Source organism: Jaculus jaculus, chromosome 5 (assembly GCF_020740685.1).
Source record: "Jaculus jaculus isolate mJacJac1 chromosome 5, mJacJac1.mat.Y.cur, whole genome shotgun sequence".
Taxonomy (NCBI): domain Eukaryota; kingdom Metazoa; phylum Chordata; class Mammalia; order Rodentia; family Dipodidae; genus Jaculus; species Jaculus jaculus.
The window spans coordinates 39134523-39155666 of NC_059106.1; the positions used below are offsets into that span (position 1 = coordinate 39134523).

At 47.2% G+C, this 21144-nt stretch overlaps 1 protein-coding gene and 1 long non-coding RNA gene across 7 annotated transcripts in view; one reads left to right on the top strand and one right to left on the bottom strand.

The window, feature by feature from the left end:
* The first annotated feature begins 28 nt into the window (after positions 1 to 28).
* LOC123460741 lies at positions 29 to 20818 on the top strand. Of its 2 annotated transcripts, XR_006637165.1 has the most exons (4): positions 29 to 581; positions 8070 to 8140; positions 13523 to 13558; positions 20681 to 20818. It is a non-coding gene; the product is annotated as an uncharacterized LOC123460741 (long non-coding RNA). The 2 variants fall into 2 exon arrangements; XR_006637164.1 differs by lacking the exon at positions 8070 to 8140.
* Positions 5386 to 21144, bottom strand: part of Cep104 (centrosomal protein 104) — a 36309-nt gene continuing 20550 nt past the window's right edge. For 4 of the 5 annotated variants that reach the window (XM_045149540.1, XM_045149539.1, XM_045149537.1 and 1 more), the window contains exons 14-22: positions 18349 to 18555; positions 16907 to 17014; positions 13942 to 13978; positions 13289 to 13355; positions 12626 to 12734; positions 10719 to 10857; positions 10532 to 10599; positions 8515 to 8605; positions 5386 to 7575 (exon numbers count right to left, since the gene is read on the bottom strand). In XM_045149540.1, the coding sequence (XP_045005475.1) occupies positions 7460 to 7575; positions 8515 to 8605; positions 10532 to 10599; positions 10719 to 10857; positions 12626 to 12734; positions 13289 to 13355; positions 13942 to 13978; positions 16907 to 17014; positions 18349 to 18555 (942 nt within the window). In that variant the 3' untranslated portion in view covers positions 5386 to 7459. The remainder of the gene's footprint in view (positions 7576 to 8514; positions 8606 to 10531; positions 10600 to 10718; positions 10858 to 12625; positions 12735 to 13288; positions 13356 to 13941; positions 13979 to 16906; positions 17015 to 18348; positions 18556 to 21144) is intronic. The other variant, XM_045149541.1, reaches the window with a different exon arrangement.

Genomic DNA, 21144 nt, shown 5'->3' on the forward strand with positions numbered 1-21144 from the left:
GGGGGTGTGTGGGGGCCGTGGTCGGAATGTCCCCGTGCCCTAGCGCGCGGGGGCTTACGGGGTGGGCGCGGGCTCACTTCTCCCCAAGCTGGCTATGCGGGTTTGCCATTTGTACCTGGGTCATCTCGTGTTCCTGCCGGGCTCCCGGGGGTGCCTAGTTGGCTGGGTACGTTGGCGTTAGACAACTTTGTCTTGCTCATCACACCTGCGAAAGGTGCTTTGCCTGCGTCTGCATCCATCGCGAGCTCCTCGGAGGGCACCGGTAGCTGCCCATGGTGCTGTACCCTCCACCTTGACGGTGACTTGGCGCCTGGGGGAAGCCTGACCCGCGCGCGCTGTGGGCACGTCCGTTTGCAGTGCTGGCGCTTTCAGTTTCTGCACTCGTGTGACTTCTCGTCTGCTCCAGCTAGGCTGTGTGTTCTGGAAAGAATATCACTACTGTGTAATGCCAACACAAGAGGCAACCCAGTGCCCGTGGACAGCAGAGCGGATGAATTAACACCGACCACCACGTTGAAGATGAGCACATCGTCTGGAAAAATGGCTCGGATATTAAAGGCGCTTGCTTGCAAACAAAGCCGGTAAGCCCCATGTAAACAGCAAATGACCCTGGTGAGCTCCCCACACACATGAATAAATAAGTAAATAAATAAAAAATTTAAAAAGAAAAATAAACAAAATGAGCACATCTCTTGCAAGGCAAGGAGCCAATCACGGGAGATCTGTCTCTGGGATTTGAGAGCAAAAGCGCAAGCTCAGAGTTTCCCAACAGGTTAGGCTCAGCCACCAGTAGGAATATGTCAACTAAAGAGCTGGAATGGTGGAGAAAAGTGGAGAAAGTATATTTAGTCAGTAAGGCACATTGGGAAAAGGAATAGAGAGTCTAGTGACTCCCCAAAACTGTCTTCAGGGTGCTGTGAGCATCAGGTTTAAATCGGATAAGAATTGGGCAGGCATCAAAAGATGTGCACGACTAAACAGTCTCAGCCTGGGTTGGGGATGTTGTGGATACAGCTCTGCGATAGATTATGTAGGTACAAGATCCCAAGTACTGGAAAAAATAAAGGATTAAAAGGAGTGGTTGAACCATACCATCTCTTGTAGTTATCTTCCCATTGCTGGCTCAGAGTACCTGGCCAAAAGCAGCTAGTGGGAAGAAAGGGTTTATTTTGGCTTACAGATTCGAGGAGAAGTCCCATGATGGCAGGGGAAAGGATGACATGAACAGAGGGTGGACATCACCCTTGTCACAGCAGGCGGAACACCAGATTGAGAGTGAGCTGAACACTGGCAAGGAGAAGCTGGCTATAACACCCCTAAACCTGCCCCCAACAACACACCTTTTCCAGTAAGGATCCAATTTCAAAATTGCCACCAGCAAGGACAGATCCAGAGCACATGAGTTCATGGGAGAACACCTAATTCAAACCACCACACCATCATTCTCAGTTGTAGCTCTACAAAGTGGCCTAAAGAAGGTGAAATTTAGAGCCTGGTGTGGTGGTGCACGCCAGTAATCCTAGCACTCGGGAGGCAGAGGTAGGAGGATTGCCATGAGTTCGAGACTACATAGTGAATTCTAGGTCAGCCTGAGCTACAGTGAGACCTTACCTCGAAAAACCAAAAAAAGAAGAAAGAGGGAGGGGGAGGAGGAGGGGGAGGGGGAGGGGAAGAAGGAGGAGGAAGGAGGAAGAAATTGTTACTGCTGCTGTGGGACGCAGCCTTGCCATCATGAATAACTGCCCTCATTTGGAAGGGTTGTCCTGTGGTTCTCCAATGCTTTGGGAGTAGTTTTGATGTTTATCAACCAGCCTTGTTCCTGGGATCCAAGGTAATTGCATGATTAGGAGCTCTGGAGCAGGACTTTATAAAAGCTTGAAAGTAATATGCCTAAAAGAGATGTAAAATGAAGGCATCTGCCAGGCATTGGTCCTACTTTGAGTCGCCTTGTGGTCCCACATGAACACTCAATGGCTTCCAGTAAAAGCAGCTTCTGAATGCCTGCTGTGGAAGCAAAGTCATTTCCTGTGTGCAGCTTTAAAGTATGTCATGTTCAAGACTGTTGGGAGCTAGAGGGTTGATTCAGCAGCTAAAGTTCCTTGCTAGCCAAAGTTCAATTCCCAGGTAAAGCCATATGGGCATTCTCTGAAGTGGCAAAAGACCCTGGTGCAGGTGCACCCATATACAAACACATGTGCAAATAAAACATTTTTTAAAATCTTCATTTTAGAGAGGGAGAGAGAGAATGGGCATCCTAGGGCTTCTTTGCTCTTGCAAACAAACTCCAGACACATGAGTCACTTCGTGCATCTGGATTTTTGTGGGCACTGGGGAATTAAACTTGGTCTGCAGACTTTGCAAGTGAGTGCCTTTAACCTCTGAGACCTCTCCAGCCCTAAAAACATTTTTTGATTTTAAATTTGCCTCTGATGATACCCAAATGTAGACGTGTTACTTCTGAACAGTAGGGCTGTCTTTGTTATCATGCATTTCATACAGAGGAAGCTTCCACTTTCTCTGGCACAGTTCACATTGGCTCATATACCTTGGCAGAACAAGTCACAGTACTGGTTGCTGGAACATCTTGGCTTCCTCCCAGACTAGCATCTTCAGCTCTTCTAACAGTAGACAGTCACCACCTCCTGTGGCAGATCTGTTGGCAAGCCTCTGTTGAAGAATAAGCCCAAACCTGTCTTCTGTTCACTTACTTGCCCCCAGGTGCACCCCCAGGTGTGCCATCTTTCTCATAGCAGCTTGACACACACTGTTGGCTATGTGACCATAGCTGGTGCCTCTCTCTGCTAACTCCTAAAGGCTTTTTGTTTAGCATTTGCCCAAGGAAACATTCAAAGTTCGTCATGGACATGCTCTGTTGCACAGGGTGTGGTGGTGCAATCCATTGATCCCACCACTTGGGAGGCAGAGGAAGGAGTATCACTGAGAGTTCAAGGCCAATCTAAGACTACATAGTGAATTCCAGGTGAGACCCTACCTCAAAAAACGAGAGGGAGGCCTGGAGAGATGGCCTAGTGGTTAAGCGCTTGCCTGTGAAGCCTAAGGACCCCGTTTGAGGCTCCATTCCCCAGGACCCATGTTGGCTAGATGCACAAGGGGGCGTATGTGTCTGGAGTTCGTTTGCAGTGGCTGGAAGCTCTGGCATACCCATTCTCTCTCTGCCTCTTTGTCTGTCTCTCTCAAATAAATAAAAATAAACAAAAAAAATTAAAAACAAACAAACAAAAAACGAGAGAGAGAGAGAGAGAGAGAGAGAGATGCTGTGGTCATTATGAGGCCCAGCACCTTAAATGGTGGATTACAGCCCCACATAGAGTCAGATGTAGCAGCTATCTTCTGGTTGCTGAAACCAGAAACAGCTTATGGGAAGAAAGTTTCTTTGAACTTACAGTCTTGAGAGGATGTTTCATCAAGGCAGGGCAAGCAGAGCAGAAGACAACAGAAGTAAAGATAACAGTGGGTCTCATACTTGTCACATCAGTTGGAAGAGTCTGAGTGATCTACCCCTGGACACCCAGATCTTGTCCCCTTTGTTACTTCTCTCTGGAAAGACCTGATGAACCACATCCAGAGTGTGCTTTAAGGTTCTAGCTGTTTCAAGCCTAGGTCAGGTGACCATGGACACCATCACAGAGCACCTTCACACTGACCTGAGTGACCAATGGATGCTGCAGAAAGGATAGGACATGGCTTCTGAAGCCACGGGAGACTTTGGTCTTGCTGTGGGGACACCAGCTGTTGCTGAAGAGGGCACTGGTGGCTCTTGCGAGCAGCCCACAGCCCATGCTCACAGTGTCACCATGGAGGAGCATCTTGGGTTTCCTGAGGTGGCCTCTTCATCTCATCAAGCCAGGTTGAGTCCTAGCTAGCCCTCCCTCATCAGTGGCCCAAGCATCATTCCCTTGCTGCAGGCCAGGTGGCTCCCTGACCTGGGTGCAGGAGCCCCTGGGCTACCTGGAAGAGCCTGGTCTGTGCACAAGCTCACAGCCCTTCTGGGCTCATAGAATCATCTGGAAACCTCATTCAAAGCAGGCAAAAAGGGAGCCACCTGCCACCTCTGGCTTAGTTCTGCCTGTCTCCTGCACTGCAGCTGCCTGAAGCATCCTCTATCACCATTTTACAGGTACAGGAACCCGAGTTCTGGGGGCACCTGTGGCAGCTTCCAGGTTCAAGGAATTGTAGCAGAGACCCATAGAAAAATAACAGTTAAGAGAAAGCTGTTCCAAGGACGCAAGTAATCTAGGAAAACACATAAACCCCAAAGCATGGGACCATGAGTCTCAAGCCCTTTGTAGGACATTTACATATCACCCCCCCCTCCTGTGCTTGTGTCACTGGCTTTTCTCACACATGCTCTATTATTACATGTCACCAGCACTGAGGGTTCTGGTCTTCCAGTTGGCATTTACCCTCTCGCAAGTCCCTATTCTTCTGCCACACCACCTGGCTCCTTATATGCCCACATTCTGCAGTAGTTGCCATTTCAATGTTGTGTCTTGTAGACATAGGGCTTGTTCTGTAATCACAGTACTTGGGATGTAGAAACAGGTGAATCAGTAGTTCAAGGTCATCCTTGGCTTCATGGTGTGTTTGAAGTCATACTAGATTGCCTGCAATAGTCTAAAAGCAAAAAGCAAACAACAAACCCCAAACAAGCCAATCAACCAACCAAAATAAATGAAATCCAAACGTGATGCCTTATGTTTGCCTATATTTTTGTGTCCTAGGACTTTACAATGAAATGGTTATAAATCAAAATATACAAAGCTTAGACCCACTGAGCATCTGTAGAGTTGGTACTAATGGTGACACCCCCATTTCAAAGCAGAAACACAGGAACTGGAGGGTATTAGGCCTCCTGAGTACAATTAGAGAAACCACAGAACATTGTCAATTCATGCCACAGGAGGAAAATGGCAGTAACTTCCTCTAATCTATGCATAGCTTAACCTTTTGGCTTCATCAGGATCTAGCTCTTCCAAAGCTCTCTCCTTACCAGCCCTCAGGATGATCCATTTTTACTATCAACTTTAGAATGATATATATGCACACGTGTTTGGATAGGATCTAGCCTAAGCTGGTCTTGAACCCTTTTTGTAGCTGAGGATGACTTTGAACTTCTGATCCTCCTGCCTCCACTTCCCAAAAGTTGGGATTATAGATGTGTGGCACCAGGCCCAGTTTTATGGGGTGCTAGGGATTGAACTCAGGGCTTCATGCATGCTAGGCAAGCACTATAACAACTGAGCTACAACTCAGCCCTACAATTGCTTTATAATTGTAATTTTGAAATAAAAGGGACAAAAGTTTGAGCAATGTGTTTATTATATTAATATACTCAAGAAAAATTAGCACTTAAGCCCTAAAACAATAAAAATATATTACTTATAATTCTGGTACCTGAAATGAGACAAATAGAAAACTATGTTAAAACATTAAAAAGTTGCAAATTTTCCTTAAAAGTACTTACATTGGTATTGTCAAATTTGATACAATCTTTTAAATTAACCTTATATGAAAATAATATAAATAAATATTAAATATTCACAATACAGCCATAAATGAAATTTCAATGACTAGTTTAATGTTCCAAGTTTAGGTAATTACTTGTGAATGGCTAAGAGATCTCAGTTTCTGTCCTTTCCTCCTGCACAATGGTGTGATGCTCACTGGCCACCAATCACTGCCAGAGTCCCCACAGCAGAAACATGATTCTCTGGAACAGGCAAAATTGGAGTGAAAGCTAGAGTTTTCTCTTTTGAGCCAGGGTCTTTATATATCTATAGCCCAGGTTGCCTTGAACTTGTGGTGAATCTCCTGTCTCAGCCTCCCATGTGCTGACATTTCAGTAATCAGTCACTACACCAGGCTAAACTGAAGGACTTTTATAATCTTCAAGTTATAACAGACAGAAAATATTGTATGCATCTATTTCTTAAATTTTGATTAGTTAATTCCTTGGTTAGCTTTTCATTATTGGTTTAAGCATTCTTTTATCTGTACTTTAAAATGGGTTAGAAAGTAGCCAACAGCTTTGAAGTGATAAGGACCATTCTGTAAATACCTTGGCACCTGCACTTTGCATTGTCTAATAACAGTTTCATGTTCTCCCCACAGTAAAGGTTTTAGCAGATAATTTTGACAGGTCTTGCCCTATGTGAAACTCTGAGGCAAGCACACCAAGAGGTACATGTTTGTCCCAAGCAGGTAAGCTCATGGTCACTACTAGTGTTCCCTGCCCAAGTAAGCTTTAATTACTTCTTGTGGATTTTAGTTCACATGGTTGTGGATTTAAGTAGAATTATGCCCTAACTGCACACTATTCATTTCTTCAGTCCCAACCATTGGAAAGTAGCATTTGAAAAGCTCTCCTTCAGGAAGGAAGTCCAGTGCTGGCTTTGTGGGGAGCAGCTGGAGAACGAGGACATGCCAGGCAGCCAGGAGGGTTTCAGATGGACCCTAACTTTCCCATGGCTGCTTGCACATGAGCACATCCAACTGCAATTCCTGGGAAGGAAGTGTGACCTCCTGCCTGGGATGATGGGTGGGCAGGGTCTGCTGACAGACTGTTTCCTGAGGTCTGTATCACTGTTTTGCACACCGTTGTCTTCTTGATATACTGTGAACTGCTTGGGAATGTAGATCCAGTTCACAAGATCGGATAGGTCTGGCCCTGAGGAACCTGGGCCACTGAGGGATGCAGAACATGTCTGTGTTGGTCAGAGATGCTTGCAGGTATGCTGTGGTAGGTGAGCACAGGACCAGGGGCATCATCCAGAATCCTCTTCATGACTTTGCCAGTAGAGAATCTGAAACTTGGGGTAAGACATGACAGATACCCAGGCATGGAGCTTCCCTGTAGCTGGGGTCACAGGGCCAGGCCTGCACAGGAGATGGAGCATGAAGAGAACTGGAGCAGACTCATTTTCAGAAAGCTAGCTGTCTTTAGCATTGCTAGGCACCTCTTTCCTTTATTTCTTGTTGTGGTAGAAATGTGAGTTGTGCAGCCATGAACCCTGCCTCCCTGGGGTTAAGGGTGTGGTGGCCCGTGGGAGAGAAGGCACTGCAAGTGCAGCACAGTGCTTGCCACCACCGTTCAAGGACACTGCAGCTGAGCCTGAACCCTTGTGAAGTCTGCCTTTTGGGGTGGACACCAGGAAAGCTTTCTGAGCAGTAAAGAGAGCAGGCACCATGCTACCAGCTTCCTAGGTGATCTGTGACTCCTATGTTTAGGCTCTTCCAAGGTCTGAGGAAGCTGGAGCCCTCAGACCATGAGGTCCCGGCTCTTGGTTCTTTGGTCAGATCCACGCTTGGTTCAAGTGAGAGCAGACACAGCAGAGCAGCAGGACAGAGCCCTGCGTCATCACGTTCACAAGACATGACGTGGAATGAGGAAACCTGTGTAGCCCCTGGCAGAGACAGGCAGATGCAGTGAACATGTCTGTCACCGTCTCGTGTATGTCCTGCTGGAGCTCTTACTTAGGCCTCCCTTTGGGGTGGGGATCTTGCTTCCCATCCTGGATCCTGAGTTTCCCAACTTGGCTGCTACTGGGCCTTTACCTTTAGCAGAAATAGACACACAAGACACAGGAACCACATGAGAATGAGACTTGGATCTTGGTAGGAGTGCAGACCCCATGATGACAACGTGGATGGCTGGAAAGAAGTGGCACTGAGCAGCTAAGCCTGAGGGGCCAGGATGCTGCTCAGGCTGGTGGACTGTGTATGAAAGGCAGTGGTCACTTAGTTCACAAGGGGACAATGTGAGCTGTCCTGGCACAGGGGGATGCTCACATGGCAGCAGGAAAGGAAAGGACACAGGCTCTGAGGGAGCCAATTCAGGGACAGACAGACACCAGTCTTAAGCCACAGCTCCAGGAACATGGTGGTGGAACAGTCAAGCTGTGTGGCTGTGACAAACCTCCTGCTGAGGGATGGGTTTCCACCCCTCCTATCTAAGGTGCTGGATGAGGAGGATATCCTGCATGTGAGCCCTGGGCACAGCACCTGCTGTACCTAAACAAGCCATTCTTTCTTTCTTTTCTCTATACCAGGGCCTTCCATATAGGCAATGCTCTTTGAGCTACATCCTCAGAGGATTGGGGAGATGTCTCTGTCGTTAAAGGTACCTATTTGCATTATATCTCCAGCCCGAAGTCTTGTTTTATCATGTGTCACTCCTAAAATAGGTTGGATTCAAGGGTCTTTTGGCCTGAAGAGTTTTCTATGTTATCAAGTATCCTAAATCAGAAGTAGAGTACCTACTAAATGAGCTGTGTGTGCATGAACTTCACATTTCTAAACCGTCAGGGCCAGCAGTGGGGGACACTCTGAAGAGCCCAGTGAGCTGGCTTTGTCTCCACTAACAATGCCAGGAGGCATTTGGGAGGAGCAGCCACAGACAGCAACATATGGAGAAGGAGTGTTACAGCTGCTCAGTAAGGACATGAAACCCAGGATGTTTGTCATATGGGAGCCCTGTACGCAGCACAGGCTCACCTTGCTGTGGTGCCACAGCCTTGTGCAGAACGTGTGTCTTGCGCAAGTTCATTGTGCAGCCATCAGAGCCCATCAGGTGAGCCTTCCATGCCTGCAACCGAAAGGAGGCAACAGTTTCTCAACCCAGCAAACCCAAGGGACTTGGGATGCTGCCACAGATCTGGAAGGTTTATTGTTCAAAACCAAGATGGGGCTACATATGCTCCCGCCCCTGCCCTGCCTGCGCCCCTCAGTGCCCGTCTCGCAGCCTGGTCAGCCTGCTTCTCACATTCCAACCAGAAAACTGGGACCTTGGGCCTATGTCCAGAAGGACATATTTCTACCAGTGCTGGATGCACAGGCCAGTGGGTTTCTTACCTCAGATGAGCAGGCAGCCCACCAATAACTCACAGAAGCCCAGGAGGGCTGGCCTGTCCAGGCTGTTAATTAAGGAAATGATGGATGGCAAATAGGTGCTTGTCATCGACTTCCACAGCTCAACAGGGTGACTGCCATTACCACAGACAAGTAGAATGAGGAAGCCAAGTGACAGTAGCATAAGGCTTCTGACTGAGGAGGGTACTGGGTTATAATAGATGCTGGAAAAGGTGGGAGCAACGTTACAGCTGACTTGGTGCTATTCACAGGGGAAGCCAGCAGAGTGAAGTTAAGAAAGAAAGAAAACAGGAGGACCATGGACATTTCAGCCAGCAATTAGAATGAACACACAAAGGCTCACAAATTCTGTAAAATAAATGGGAAAAGAGAGTATATACAGGTGAGAACTGGTCTTCTCAGGAGGGCAAGACGGGAAATAGGGGCAGTAGCCTCTGCCTATGTGCTGTTCTTGGAGTATGCCTTTTTTGGAGACCTGGGAAACCCATGTCTGTAGATAGAACTAAAATGAACAAATGAACCTAGGTGCATCTGCAGTCAGTGACATAACGAGCTGGAGCTATTCCACAAGAGACCTCTGACTTCTCGCCCAGGGAGTATGTGGCAGGGCAGAAAGACCTGGAACTGCTGAATCTAGTGTTGTCTCATTGCAGGGTTGGCACTTTTATGCCGAGGGCGACCTAGGGTTGAGCAGTAATCTGTGACACCCTACTTCTACATCTGTGAAGTTGTCTATGGGGGTGTAGTGATGGAGGGAAGGGGCCTGCTCACATGCAAAGCAGATGAGGCGAAGGCAGGGCCTGTGGCTGGGAGTGTGGACGAAGATATCACTATGTGATGGCGGTGATGTGGCTCTTTCCAGTGAGCACCTGAGGCCTCTAATGGCATCTGGAAACAACTCCCACTGACAGGAACCAGGCTTCATTGGAAAGATGGAAGATTCCTGGTCTGGGGTAGTTCCCCAGACACAACAAAGCTACTTGAGGCTATGCTGGTCAGACCTGAAGCCCTGGGAGGCCCTCATTGGCCAGAGGGGACCTTTGCTAAGCACAGGGAGGCAGTGATGGAAGCACACCTATATTTATATATTATAGGAGTTCAGAAAGGTATAAAAACACATCAGCCACCACAGACACTCTAGTGAGCTCTGGCTCCTCCAAGGCAGAAGTAGAGCCAGAAGGAGGTCTTAGAGTTGGGCCTCTGCAGACCCAACACAGCTCCATCCTGGCTGCCTTACTTCCACTGTGCTGTGCAGAGTCAAATGACAAGCATGGGGCCTCCAATGCCAGAGGAATGGGGCACACAAGTGCTGCCTGAGTCACTTTGCAGCTTGTAGGAGCTGGAGGAGAGCCTAATGTCTGCTAAAAACTATAACCACACTGGGCCATGCTTCATCAGTCCAAAGGGCTAATGGTTATAGAAGCTGACCATGTTGCTAGGGAGGTCTGGATCCACACACAGAACCAGTTATGGCAAAGTGCTCATGCTGTCATCCCAGTGAACTGAGACCTGATCAGACCACTGCTGAAACATTATGGAGGAAAGCCGGAAGGGTGCAGAACACTAGCACCAGTATGAACATCCTCCTCTATGGGTGCTCCAACCACCCCTCACGGCTCTTGTCCTCAGCTGAAGGCCTCACCTCTTCTCCAGGAGCAAAGTTCTCATGGCACAAAGGACATCGGTTTGCTAGCTTCTCTGATTTGGCAGCTGAAATGATTAAAAAAAAGAAGAGTTGGTCGTCGACATACATCTTGAATGAGGAGAGAGAATGCACAAAGCCCTCTCTGATACCAACAGCAGAAGACCCTGGCCAAGGGGATACTCACGGCTGCACTCCTTGGTCTTGACATGTCTGGGCAGCTCTGCCTTAGGTATAGCCTCACTGCAGCGGAGGCACTTCCCAAACTCGTCCATTTTGTCACACTCTGTCAGCAGGTGCTCAGTCAGGCTGGATATCTCGACCACCTGCAAGCCAACACAGAACAGAATGTGTTGCTGTCTGTTGGGACCACAGGTGGGAAGGACAGTTCCCTAGACCCTCAGTACGTACCCACAAAGCATCTGTATCATGCACTATGTAGACCTGATTCTCTTTGTCCATGTTACCTTAGTGCCATATAAAGGCTATACTGGTGGGCTTGAGTGAGACCCTACCTTGAAAACCTCTCACACACACTCTCTCTCTAGTGGGAGTGGGGCTGCAGCTGAGTGAAGTATGACAGGTCATCAGGGGTGGAGTATCTCAGTGGATACATGTGTGGCACAGGGTTCAAATTCTGGATTAGCAGTATTTCTAAGAATGAGCACAATTACTCTAGTGTCCTTGGCAGAAATGACTTACATATGCCTAGCACTTTATGCCTCAGGCTGTCACATACTGTTGGAGACCAACTGCCTTCCTGGGGTTTTCACAGTGTATGTTACCAGGTTGAGGAATTAGGACCTGGAGGGTAGGACCTGCCCCCCTCACACTCTTCCCAAGGCAGAGGAAGCAGAGCATGCCTCTTTAGTCTTCCTCCTTAGAACAGGCAGCCTTGTGGGAGAGGACAGGTAGGGAAAAGGGAGGAAAGATTTCTTAAGCAGGATATGAAATCATGAACCATAATATAGAGAACAGTAAGGAAGCCAATCCTGAAATTAAAGATGAGACGTTCAAAAGACCCAGGAGACAATGAGAAGGCATGGCACAGAATGGGAGGACCATGACCACATCTACATACACAAAGTGACATCAAAAAGATGCTCTGCTAAAGTCAGCCCATGGGCAAGGTGCCCACCTGATGGTCAGCAGGGGATTACTAATCAGCCAGAACAGAGGTGCCTCTCACACTGCTGTGAGCTTTAAGGTAGCACAGGACTGCAGTAGCCCTTGGCATGACTCAGTGGCACTAGTATGTCCAGTTCCCTAGGATGTGCTATACCAACTTCAACACCCCAGATTAACAAGACCTTCATGCAGCAGAGAGCACTGTGGTGACCTACAGGACACTTTGGCCTTACATCCATGGCAACAAAATAGACAAAATAATGTAGTGACAGCCAGGTCTGTGGTGTCATGAAGGAGCCACCATATCCCTCAGAGAGGGAGGGGCAGGGCCACTAGACCCTTATCTGAGAGTCCACCTAGCATTCCAGATCCTGTCTCTCAGCTGCATGTGGTCTTGCGATCTGCTGGAGTATGCAGGAAGTGAACGAAGTAACGCAGCTGCCTAAGAGTTCCTTGTTCTTGTAAGCAACTGCAGTAAATCCACTGGTTCACCAAACTGGACCTAGATGGAATTGGGAATTGGTGTGTCACTGTCCTAACTGAGATGGACAGATGTTTCTTTGTGCCTCTCCAAGAAAAGTAATGCAAAACCCAGATTGTCGGCAGCAGCAATACTCACAAAAGTCCCAAACTGAAACAGTCCAATGAACAAATAAACTGTGAACTGAAGTTAGTGCAGCAGAAGGGAAAAATGCTGCACGCTGCAGGATTTCATCTAGAGAAAGCCCCATAACTAATGTGCACTGTCAGAAGTCACGACAGGGATGGCTCTGGGGAGAGCTGCAGGGTGGTCGACCACAGAGGCTAACACTGTGCCAGTGTGTTACAACATGAAGTGACTGGCACATGCTTTGGCTACTTTCCTCATGGCTTTTCCTCTGCATTTACAAAGACTTTACAGTATCTGAGACTTGGTCCCTTTCTCAACACCTCAGTTCCACCTTGTGTCCTGTGCCCAGTACTGACCTGCCTGCAGTGGTCGCATCTTGTCAGCATGAGGCAGTGCTTCCAGTAGTGAAGGTCCAGGCCCTCCTCTGTGAAGGACTCATTCCTCTCCCCACAGAAAATGCAGAGACTACAACAAAATAGAAAGGCTGTGAGTGATGCCACTCTGGTTACTGTGACTGTTCAACTCCCTTTTCACAAGGACACCCCACATTTTCCCAGCACCACCCCCATCCTGAAGTGTCTGGACTGCTCTGAGGACTGGCTGGACCTCTTGGGATAGGGCAGCGGGGCTGAGGAGTCCTTGCAGAATGCCAACATAAAGGTTCTTAACCAAGTAGGTGGTCAGGTTGAAGAATTTAAGTCTGAGCCTTACTGGCATAAGAAAGGAGAAACACTTCTGTTAAGTTCCTTATCGTGTGTATTGGCCTCAGAACAGTTCAAAGTGCTTTGCTGCCACAGGACCTCTAATACACAGGTGAGGACAAGGACAGAGGACAGGCTTTACCCACAGTCAGGGCTCATTGGCTTAGGGCAGTTTTCCATCTTTGAAATCATGGAATGAATGCCCAGTGATTAGTAATCACAGCAAACAAAGGGGAAGACATTTGAACCAGGGACCCTACATGGTCCCCCACCCATACCGTGAACACCATGCAATGGGCTACAGATAGCTCTACTCACTAATCCAAGTAGTGGTTATCTGGAATTTCTGGTACATCAGGGGGGGCTGCTTTTCTCCCTTGAGGTTCTGATAAGAGTAAAGGAACACAAGTTAAATAACTTTGTAGAATCATTTGAGCTGAGGTTTTGTAATAGGTAGTTTTCTTCTACATACAGCTGTAAGGTATCGGTACACAGAATGTGTTCAGCTAGCACTGCAGAATGAACAAAACTAAGTTCCCTTTCTCTTTTCAGCACTGGGGACCACATTCTGGGCCTTGTGTATGGCAGGTAAGTACTCTGCTACTGAGTTACACCTGTAGTGCTTAGTTTTGTGAGACAGGGACTTGCTATGTAGCTCAGGGTGGCCTCAAACTCACCATCCTCCTGTCTTCACCTCCTAAATGCTGAGATTACAGGCATGTGCCACCAGTCCTAGTCATAGTATCTTTTCTTTTCTTTCCTTGTTTGGGGATCGTTTTTCAAGGTAGGGTCTTACTCTAGCCCAGGCTAACCTGGAATTTGCTATATATAGTCTCAGGGTGGCCTTGAACTGAACTCACAGTGATCCTCCTACCTCTGCCTCCTGAGGGGTGGGATTAAAAGTGTGTGCCAACATGCCTGGCTACAGACATGGTTTCTATGTGGAGTTTCTGTGATGTGAGTTTACTCACCTTGATTCTTGGGCCTTACAGCATCACTCTCCTTTTCCTAAGACACAAACAGGAAGGTAAAGAACAGATGTTGTTCTTTAGCAAGCTCCCACTTCTTAGGCTCTTTGCTCTACCACTCAACAGACATGGCTTGGGTCAAGTCTACCAATCTCCTCCACAAGTTAATGTTAATCCTCCTAGCCAGGTAACTACCACCTGTGCCAGCACAAGGTATCTGAGAGCAGACAGCCAGGTAGGTAGGCACTGCTCTGAAGTGCAGGTGCCACACAGCAGGACTTTCTGATCAGATTTTGTGGTCAGATGGGAGCAGCAGACACTTAGTCATATCCTGGACAGCTCATGGCCTTCCAGTTTGCCACATTTGCCTCTCCTTGTTTGTAAGCTATAGGAAAATGTGTGCTGCTCCGACTCGGCAAGTACCATGAGAACACCATGGTACAGATGGGTGTACCACCGTCTCCCACACAGAAGTGGCCCCGTTCCCAGCCTCAGTCCCCCTTGTGCTGTTTCTCTCCTTTCTCATTCCTCACACATGAGCTGTGATCTTTTCTCACTTCTCGTGCATCAGCTTTAGTAAAGAGGTTCCGTGACCTTTTGTTCTTCTTGGGTAAATGTATTTTCAGGCATACTTTGTTTGGTCCTAGGTATACCGACTTCCCCCTTTCCGCTTCTAAGGAGAGTAGTGTGCACAAGCTCTGCCCATCTCACAGTTCCCCCGAGTCTGTGCAGTGCTGTGGGTGCAGGCACGAGCTCACAGGGAGGTTCCAAACCCATCTTACAAGCATTGGCTCTGCACCTGTGACTATGGATTTCCTGACCCCTTTGCCCTTTACTTTTTTGGTATATGTGTCTGTGTGGGGAGTTGTGTGTGTGTGTTTGGGGGGGGCATACATATGCATGTAGAGGTGAGGGCAATTATCATTTATCTCCTTCAGCTACTTTCTATTTTATTATTTTTTGAGGAAGGATCTCACTCTAGCCCAGGCTGCCCTTGAACTCACTGGGATCTTTCTACTTCTGCAAGAAGTGCTGGGATTAAAGGCATGCATCACCAAGCCCAGGTTCCACGTTATTATTTTTTTTCTTAAGTTTTATTTTATTTTATTTGAGAGAGAAAGGGGAGAGGGGAGAATGAGAATGGGAGAGCTAAGACCTCTAGACAGTGCAAATAAACTCCAGATGCATGTGCCACCTTGAGCATCTGACTTACATGGGTACTGGGGAACTGAACTTGTCCTCAGGCTTTGCAGGCAAATGCCTTAACCACTAAGCCATTTCTTCAGCCCCCACTTTCTTTTTCGTTTTCTTTTTTTCAAGGTAGGGTCTCACTCTAGCTCAGGCTGACCTGGAATTCACTATGTAGTCTCAGGGTGGCCTCGAACTCATGGCAATCCTCCTACCTCTGCCTCCCGAGTGCTGGGATTAAAGATGTGCGCCATAACGCCCGGCCCCCACTTTATTATTTTTTTAATTTTTTGTTTATTTTAATTTATTTACTTGAGAGTGACAGAGAGTAAAAGAAGCAGATAGAGAGAGACAGAGAGAATGGGCGCGCCAGGGCCTCTAGCCACTGCAAATGAACTCCAGACGTGTACGCCCCCTTGTGCATCTGGCTAACGCTGGGGAATCAAGTCTTGAACCGAGATCCTTAGGCTTCACAGGCAAGTGCTTAACCGCTAAGCCATCTCTCCAGGCCTCCCCCCTTATTTTTAAAAAATATTTTTATTTATTTGAGAGAGAGAATGAATGTATCAGGGCTTCCTGCTGCCACTGCAAACAAACTCCAGATGCATGTGCCACTATCTGCCTTGATGTGAGTGCTAAATTAAACCCAGGCTAGTAGGCTTTGCAAGCAAGCACCTTAACTGCTGAACCATCTCCCCAGTCCCACTATTCTTTTGACATTGGATCACTTAATGAACCTGGAACTCACTGAGCTAGGTAGACAAGCTAGCTAGCATGCCCAAAAATCCTTCTTCTCTTCCTCAGCACTTGGATAACAAGGCTGTGCAACCATGCTCAGCTTTTATGTGGGTGATTTGACCTTAGTTCTTTTTTCCTAACTTCTGAAATGTAATCAGTATCAGGGAGCTAACCAACTTCAACCCCAGGTGCACAGCAGTTAGAAAGGGCACATCTTACTCAACAGAACTTTGCTGCCACTGATTGTGGCCCCTCTAGCCCCCCTACCTGGCCCTCTCATTCCCAGGCATCACAGAAGCTTCCAGAGGTAGAGTGCTTGCCAGACCTTTCTTGCTGAATGTGCTGAAATCAGACAACACAGCCTCTGAAGGAGGTGGGAACAGAAGAATCTCCTTCCTGCTGACTGGGCACAGAATGTCCCCCCTACCCCACAGTAGCAGCAAAGCTGCCCAGGGGCCTTTTACTTACCCCAAACCAACTGAAGAGAATAAAGGCACTATCTGCATTACAAAGGCACTTTCTGTGCACCTGACTTTACATTTGTATGGTAGTTTGAATATATGTTCCTCATTGACTCAGGTGTTAAAATTAAACTTGTAACTTGGCTGGAAGAGGTATTATCCTGGGGTCCAGCCTAAAGATGTGTTTGGGGGCAGATCTAATTCCAGCCCAAAAGTATGTGTAGAGCAGTCTGAACTCTGGGGCAGAGGGAGGGGGAGGGGAGGGGGGGAAGGTCCTGTTTGTTGTGTTTGCTGGTGTTGGGTGGGTGGATGGTGTCTGCTAGCTGCAGTTGTTTCTCTCTGCTTGGATCTATGGAAGTGGGCAGCTTCTTCTGCCATTGATGGAACTTCCCCTGGATTTGTAAGCTTGAAATAAACCTGTTTCTCCTATAAGCTGTGTCTAGTTTGGATGTTCATCCCAGCATTGTGGAGCTATCTATGACAGAATTAGACTCGGGCCATAGGCTTTGCAAGCAAGCACCTTTAATCACTGAGCCACCTCTCCAGCCTGCAACAGGAATTTCTAATCACAGCTCAAGTACCTGGACTTCAGCCTGGATTTCTTTCAGGGCAGTCAGCTGTCCCTGCAAAGCTTTGATTTCTTCTTTCTTCTGTTTTTCTGCTTCTTTTGTGGCTGCCCTTTTCTGTGCCTGGTTAAAATAAAATCATTTCCCATTAGAAGAGCTTAAACACTGGGAGACAAATTACTGCATCTAAATTGTGTTTCTAGCATGCTATGAAGGACTCGGGCACCAGATGGATGCCATGACAGGCTTCAGAGTCCTCAGTAGGCCTAAGTTTCTGTTTCCTGGAAAGGTCTAAGTTTTTATTTTCCAGTAAGGATGGGCTTAACAGCTACTGGAAACTGGTTATGCCATACATTCCTGAAGTCCTAAAGTTCAATTCCCCTAGCTCCAGCCTGCTGACCTTGCCATAAGGGTAGGCTTAACAGTTAAACCGGTTATACCATACATTATGCCATACATTCCTGAAGTCATAAGACATTCCTGTAGTCATGGATGAGTTCAATTCCCCTAGCCCCAGCCTGCCAACTTTGCCTGCCAAAATCCTAAGCCAACCAGAAGAGTATACTGTTTAAATCAACTAATCATGTACCCATCCCCTTCTTCTATGTTCAAATCCCCATAAAAACCCTACCCTCCCACTACTCGGGGCTCTTGTATGGATCCACTGCGTTGGTGAAGTCAAGGGACCGAGCTTAAGCCCGAATTAAAATAACTCCTTGTCCTTGCATACGTGTTTGGTTCTCCTTGGTGGTCACTGGGGATGCCGAGAACTGGGCATAACAGCTACAGTATTTGCTGAGACAAATTTGATTAGGATTAAAATTCTTCAGGGTGATTTAATAAAGGTTTACTAATAGCTGAACCTTGCAATTACTATTTGCAGACAAAGAGAGAATGGTTTTACAGGCAGGTCCTCAAGTGGGAGCCAGTATTCTTACCACACACTCACGCTTTCCCTAAGGATACCCTTAAGGAATTTGCTCCAAATACTTCCTGTTTTTAATTTTTTTTTTCCAGTTAGACTCGTCACATTAGCCCAGGCTGACCTGGAATTCACCATGTAGTCTCATGCTGCCTCAAACTCATGGCAATCCTCCTACCTCAGCCTCCTAAATGCTAGAAGTAAAGGTGTGCACCATCATACCCAGCTTAAAATAGTTTTACTCATTTATTTATTTGCAAGGAGGGAGAGAGAGAGAGAGAGAAAAAGAGAGGGAGAGAAAGAGAAAAAGAGAGAATGCATGAATGGGTATGCCAGGGCCTCTTGCTGCTGCAAAGAATTACAGACATATTTGCTACTTTGTGTATCTGGCTTTAAATGGGCACTGGGGAACTGAATCTGGACTGTCAGGTTTTGTAAGCCAGTGCCTTTAACCACTGATCCATCCCTCCCCCCACTCCAGGTAAATTCTTAAATGCATGCTCAGACTGCCATTCCAGCCCAAAGGCTGACTTACCCTGATTTCAGCATCTGTAGGCCTGCCATCGATCTTAGCAAATCCCTCAAAGATGGTTTTGTAGAGGAGATTTCTGCGAGTGCTGCTGTCATCTGGAGGAAGGTGCTCCAAGGTGAGGGCTGGGTGCTGCTTGTACATGTCCAGTATGACTCTGACTGCCATCTCCCGAACCTCATACACTCTATGCTCCAGGGCGCCCACTGCAAACTGAAGACACAGCAGGCAGTGGCTCTTGGTATGACTCAGTAATAACATGGTTAATTTTTTCCAGCGCAGGTACATTATAAAGATTTGGAAAACATGGGCTGGAGAGATGGCTTAGCGGTTAAGCGCTTGCCTGTGAAGCCTAAAGACCCCGGTTCGAGGCTCGGTTCCCCAGGTCCCACGTTAGCCAGATGCACAAGGGGGCGCACGTGTCTGGAGTTCGTTTGCAGAGGCTGGAAGCCCTGGCGTGCCCATTCTCTCTCTCTCCCTCTATCTGTCTTTCTCTCTGTGTCTGTCGCTCTCAAATAAATAAATTTAAAAAATAAAAAAAAAAGTTTAAAAAAAAAAGATTTGGAAAACAAAGAGAGAAAAAGGAAACAAGACACAGGACCCCACAAATAAGGACAGAATTCTCTTGCAGTTGACTGGACACTCATCAAGCTCATGCCTAATGTTCAACTTCTGCTGTGCTTTCTTCTTTTCTTTTTTTGAGGTAGGGTCTCACTCTAGCTCAAGCTGACCTGGAATTCACTATGTAGTCTCAGGGTGGCTTTGAACTCATGGCGATCCTCCTACTCTGCCTCCATGGGCTGGGATTAAAGGCATGCACTACCTCTTCTTCTTCTTCTTCTTCTTCTTCTTCTTCTTCTTCTTCTTCTTTTTTTTTTTCGAGGTAGGGTTTCACTCTAGTCTAGGCTGTATTCTCAGGTGGCTTTGAACTCCTACCTCTGCCTCCCCGTAAACTGTGCGCCACCACGCCCGGCTCTTTCTTTCTTTCTTTTTTTTTTTTTTCTTAAATTTAGTTTATTTATTTTCAAGCAGAGAGAGATTGAAAAGAGACACACACACACACACACACACACACACACACGGGGGGGGGGGGAGGGGAGGGAGAATGGGTATGCCAGGGCCTCTAGCCACTGCAAATGAGCTCCAGGTACATGTGCCCCTTGTGCATCTGGCTTATGTGGGTCCTGGGGAAATGAACCTGGGTCCTTTGGTTTTGTAGGCAAACACCTTAATGGCTAAGCCACTTCTCCAGCTCCCTGTTTTGTCTTCTTAACATATTATCAGCATTAATTAGGCTACATCCTTCCATAAGCTTTGTATAAAGCATTAGGACCTATCCAAAAGAATAAATGTATTCACTCCAAGGACCTGCCATGTCCATTAGCCACATAACAATTCTAATGTGTCTGTTTTGGATACTTTGTTTTTAATAACATTATGAATGTTATGGCCTTCTGGGGATCCCCATCCCCTGCCCCACTGCAAGTCTTTCTAGGCTGATGGTTTTGTCCTCTTTGGAGGCCTAGGCCTGGCACAGCTCTATGCATGTGCACATGTGTAGGTTTTTTTGTCCTCTCTGGAGGACAAACAGCATCCTAGCTTGACACCCAAAAACTCTTCCCTACTCAACAGCTTTCCTTGTGCTCACCTTCATAATCTTCCTCATTTTAAGTAGACTCACATGAAGATGTCACAGTGCATCACCCAGTCGTAGGCTGGCATCAACATGCTAGGAAGTCAACATCTCTTTAATGGTGGATAGTGAACTGTGCCTGTTGGTTCTAGCTTCTTCCCCTGACAGACTCAGCCTGAGCCATTCTCTCAGGTTCTACCCAGAACAATCACCATCAGGCCCCACACTTGGGTCCTCCTTTTCCAGCATGTGTTTTGCATTACTTCCCTGCAGTTCTTCAAGCTCCACCAGGGACTTTGGTCCACCACCCTCAGTCCTCCCTTCCTCCATGTCCAGCCTAGGTTACACAGCCCATCACAGTGTTCACTTCTGTGTTCATACACCTGGCTCCATTCTCCTTCCTTTGTATTAGTAGCAGTAGCTGACTGTGACAGCAAGAGCCAGAATCCCACTGACTGGCTCACTTCAGACTTGTGCCACAGGCAGCCTGTCAGTTTTCATGAGTACTCCAAGTGAAGACCTCATGTGCCCTTCTTGGCTCTGAAACCTCCATATTTATCCTCAGCAGGGAGTTCAGCTCTTGATGAGGAACTGGCTTGGCCATGCTCAGTCTGGGGGGTCAACCTGACTGTGAACAATGACTGAGCCCGATGTTCCTGGCACTATCTTTTGCTTTACTAATTTTTCCTTTTTTTCTCCATCTAGATTACTGTATCAGCACTGATGGGTCAAAACACACACATGGGACTGAAGAGATGGCTTAGCAGTTAAGGCACTTGCCTGTAAAGCCTAAGAACTCAAGTTTGATTCCCCAGAACCCATGTAAGTGAGACACACAGAATAGCACATGCATCTGTACTTTGTTTGCAGTGGTTGAAGGCCCTGTTTTGTTAATTCTGTCTCAATCTGCCTCTCTCTCAAATAAATATATAAAAATAAAAATATTTTTAAAAACCCCACAAACATGGGCTCACATCAGTTTCCCTTCTCTCATGGTTTATTTTTCTGTGATCTCATCTCCCTATTGTCAGGCTAATGCCACTGCCCCATAAAAAGCTCCCACATACAATGCTCTGGTTATTTTCCTTTACTCAGAGTTTTGGCCATGTGACCACACATGGAGGACACTGAGTCCCTGGCTGGCTACCCAGCACTGGACCACAAGACAG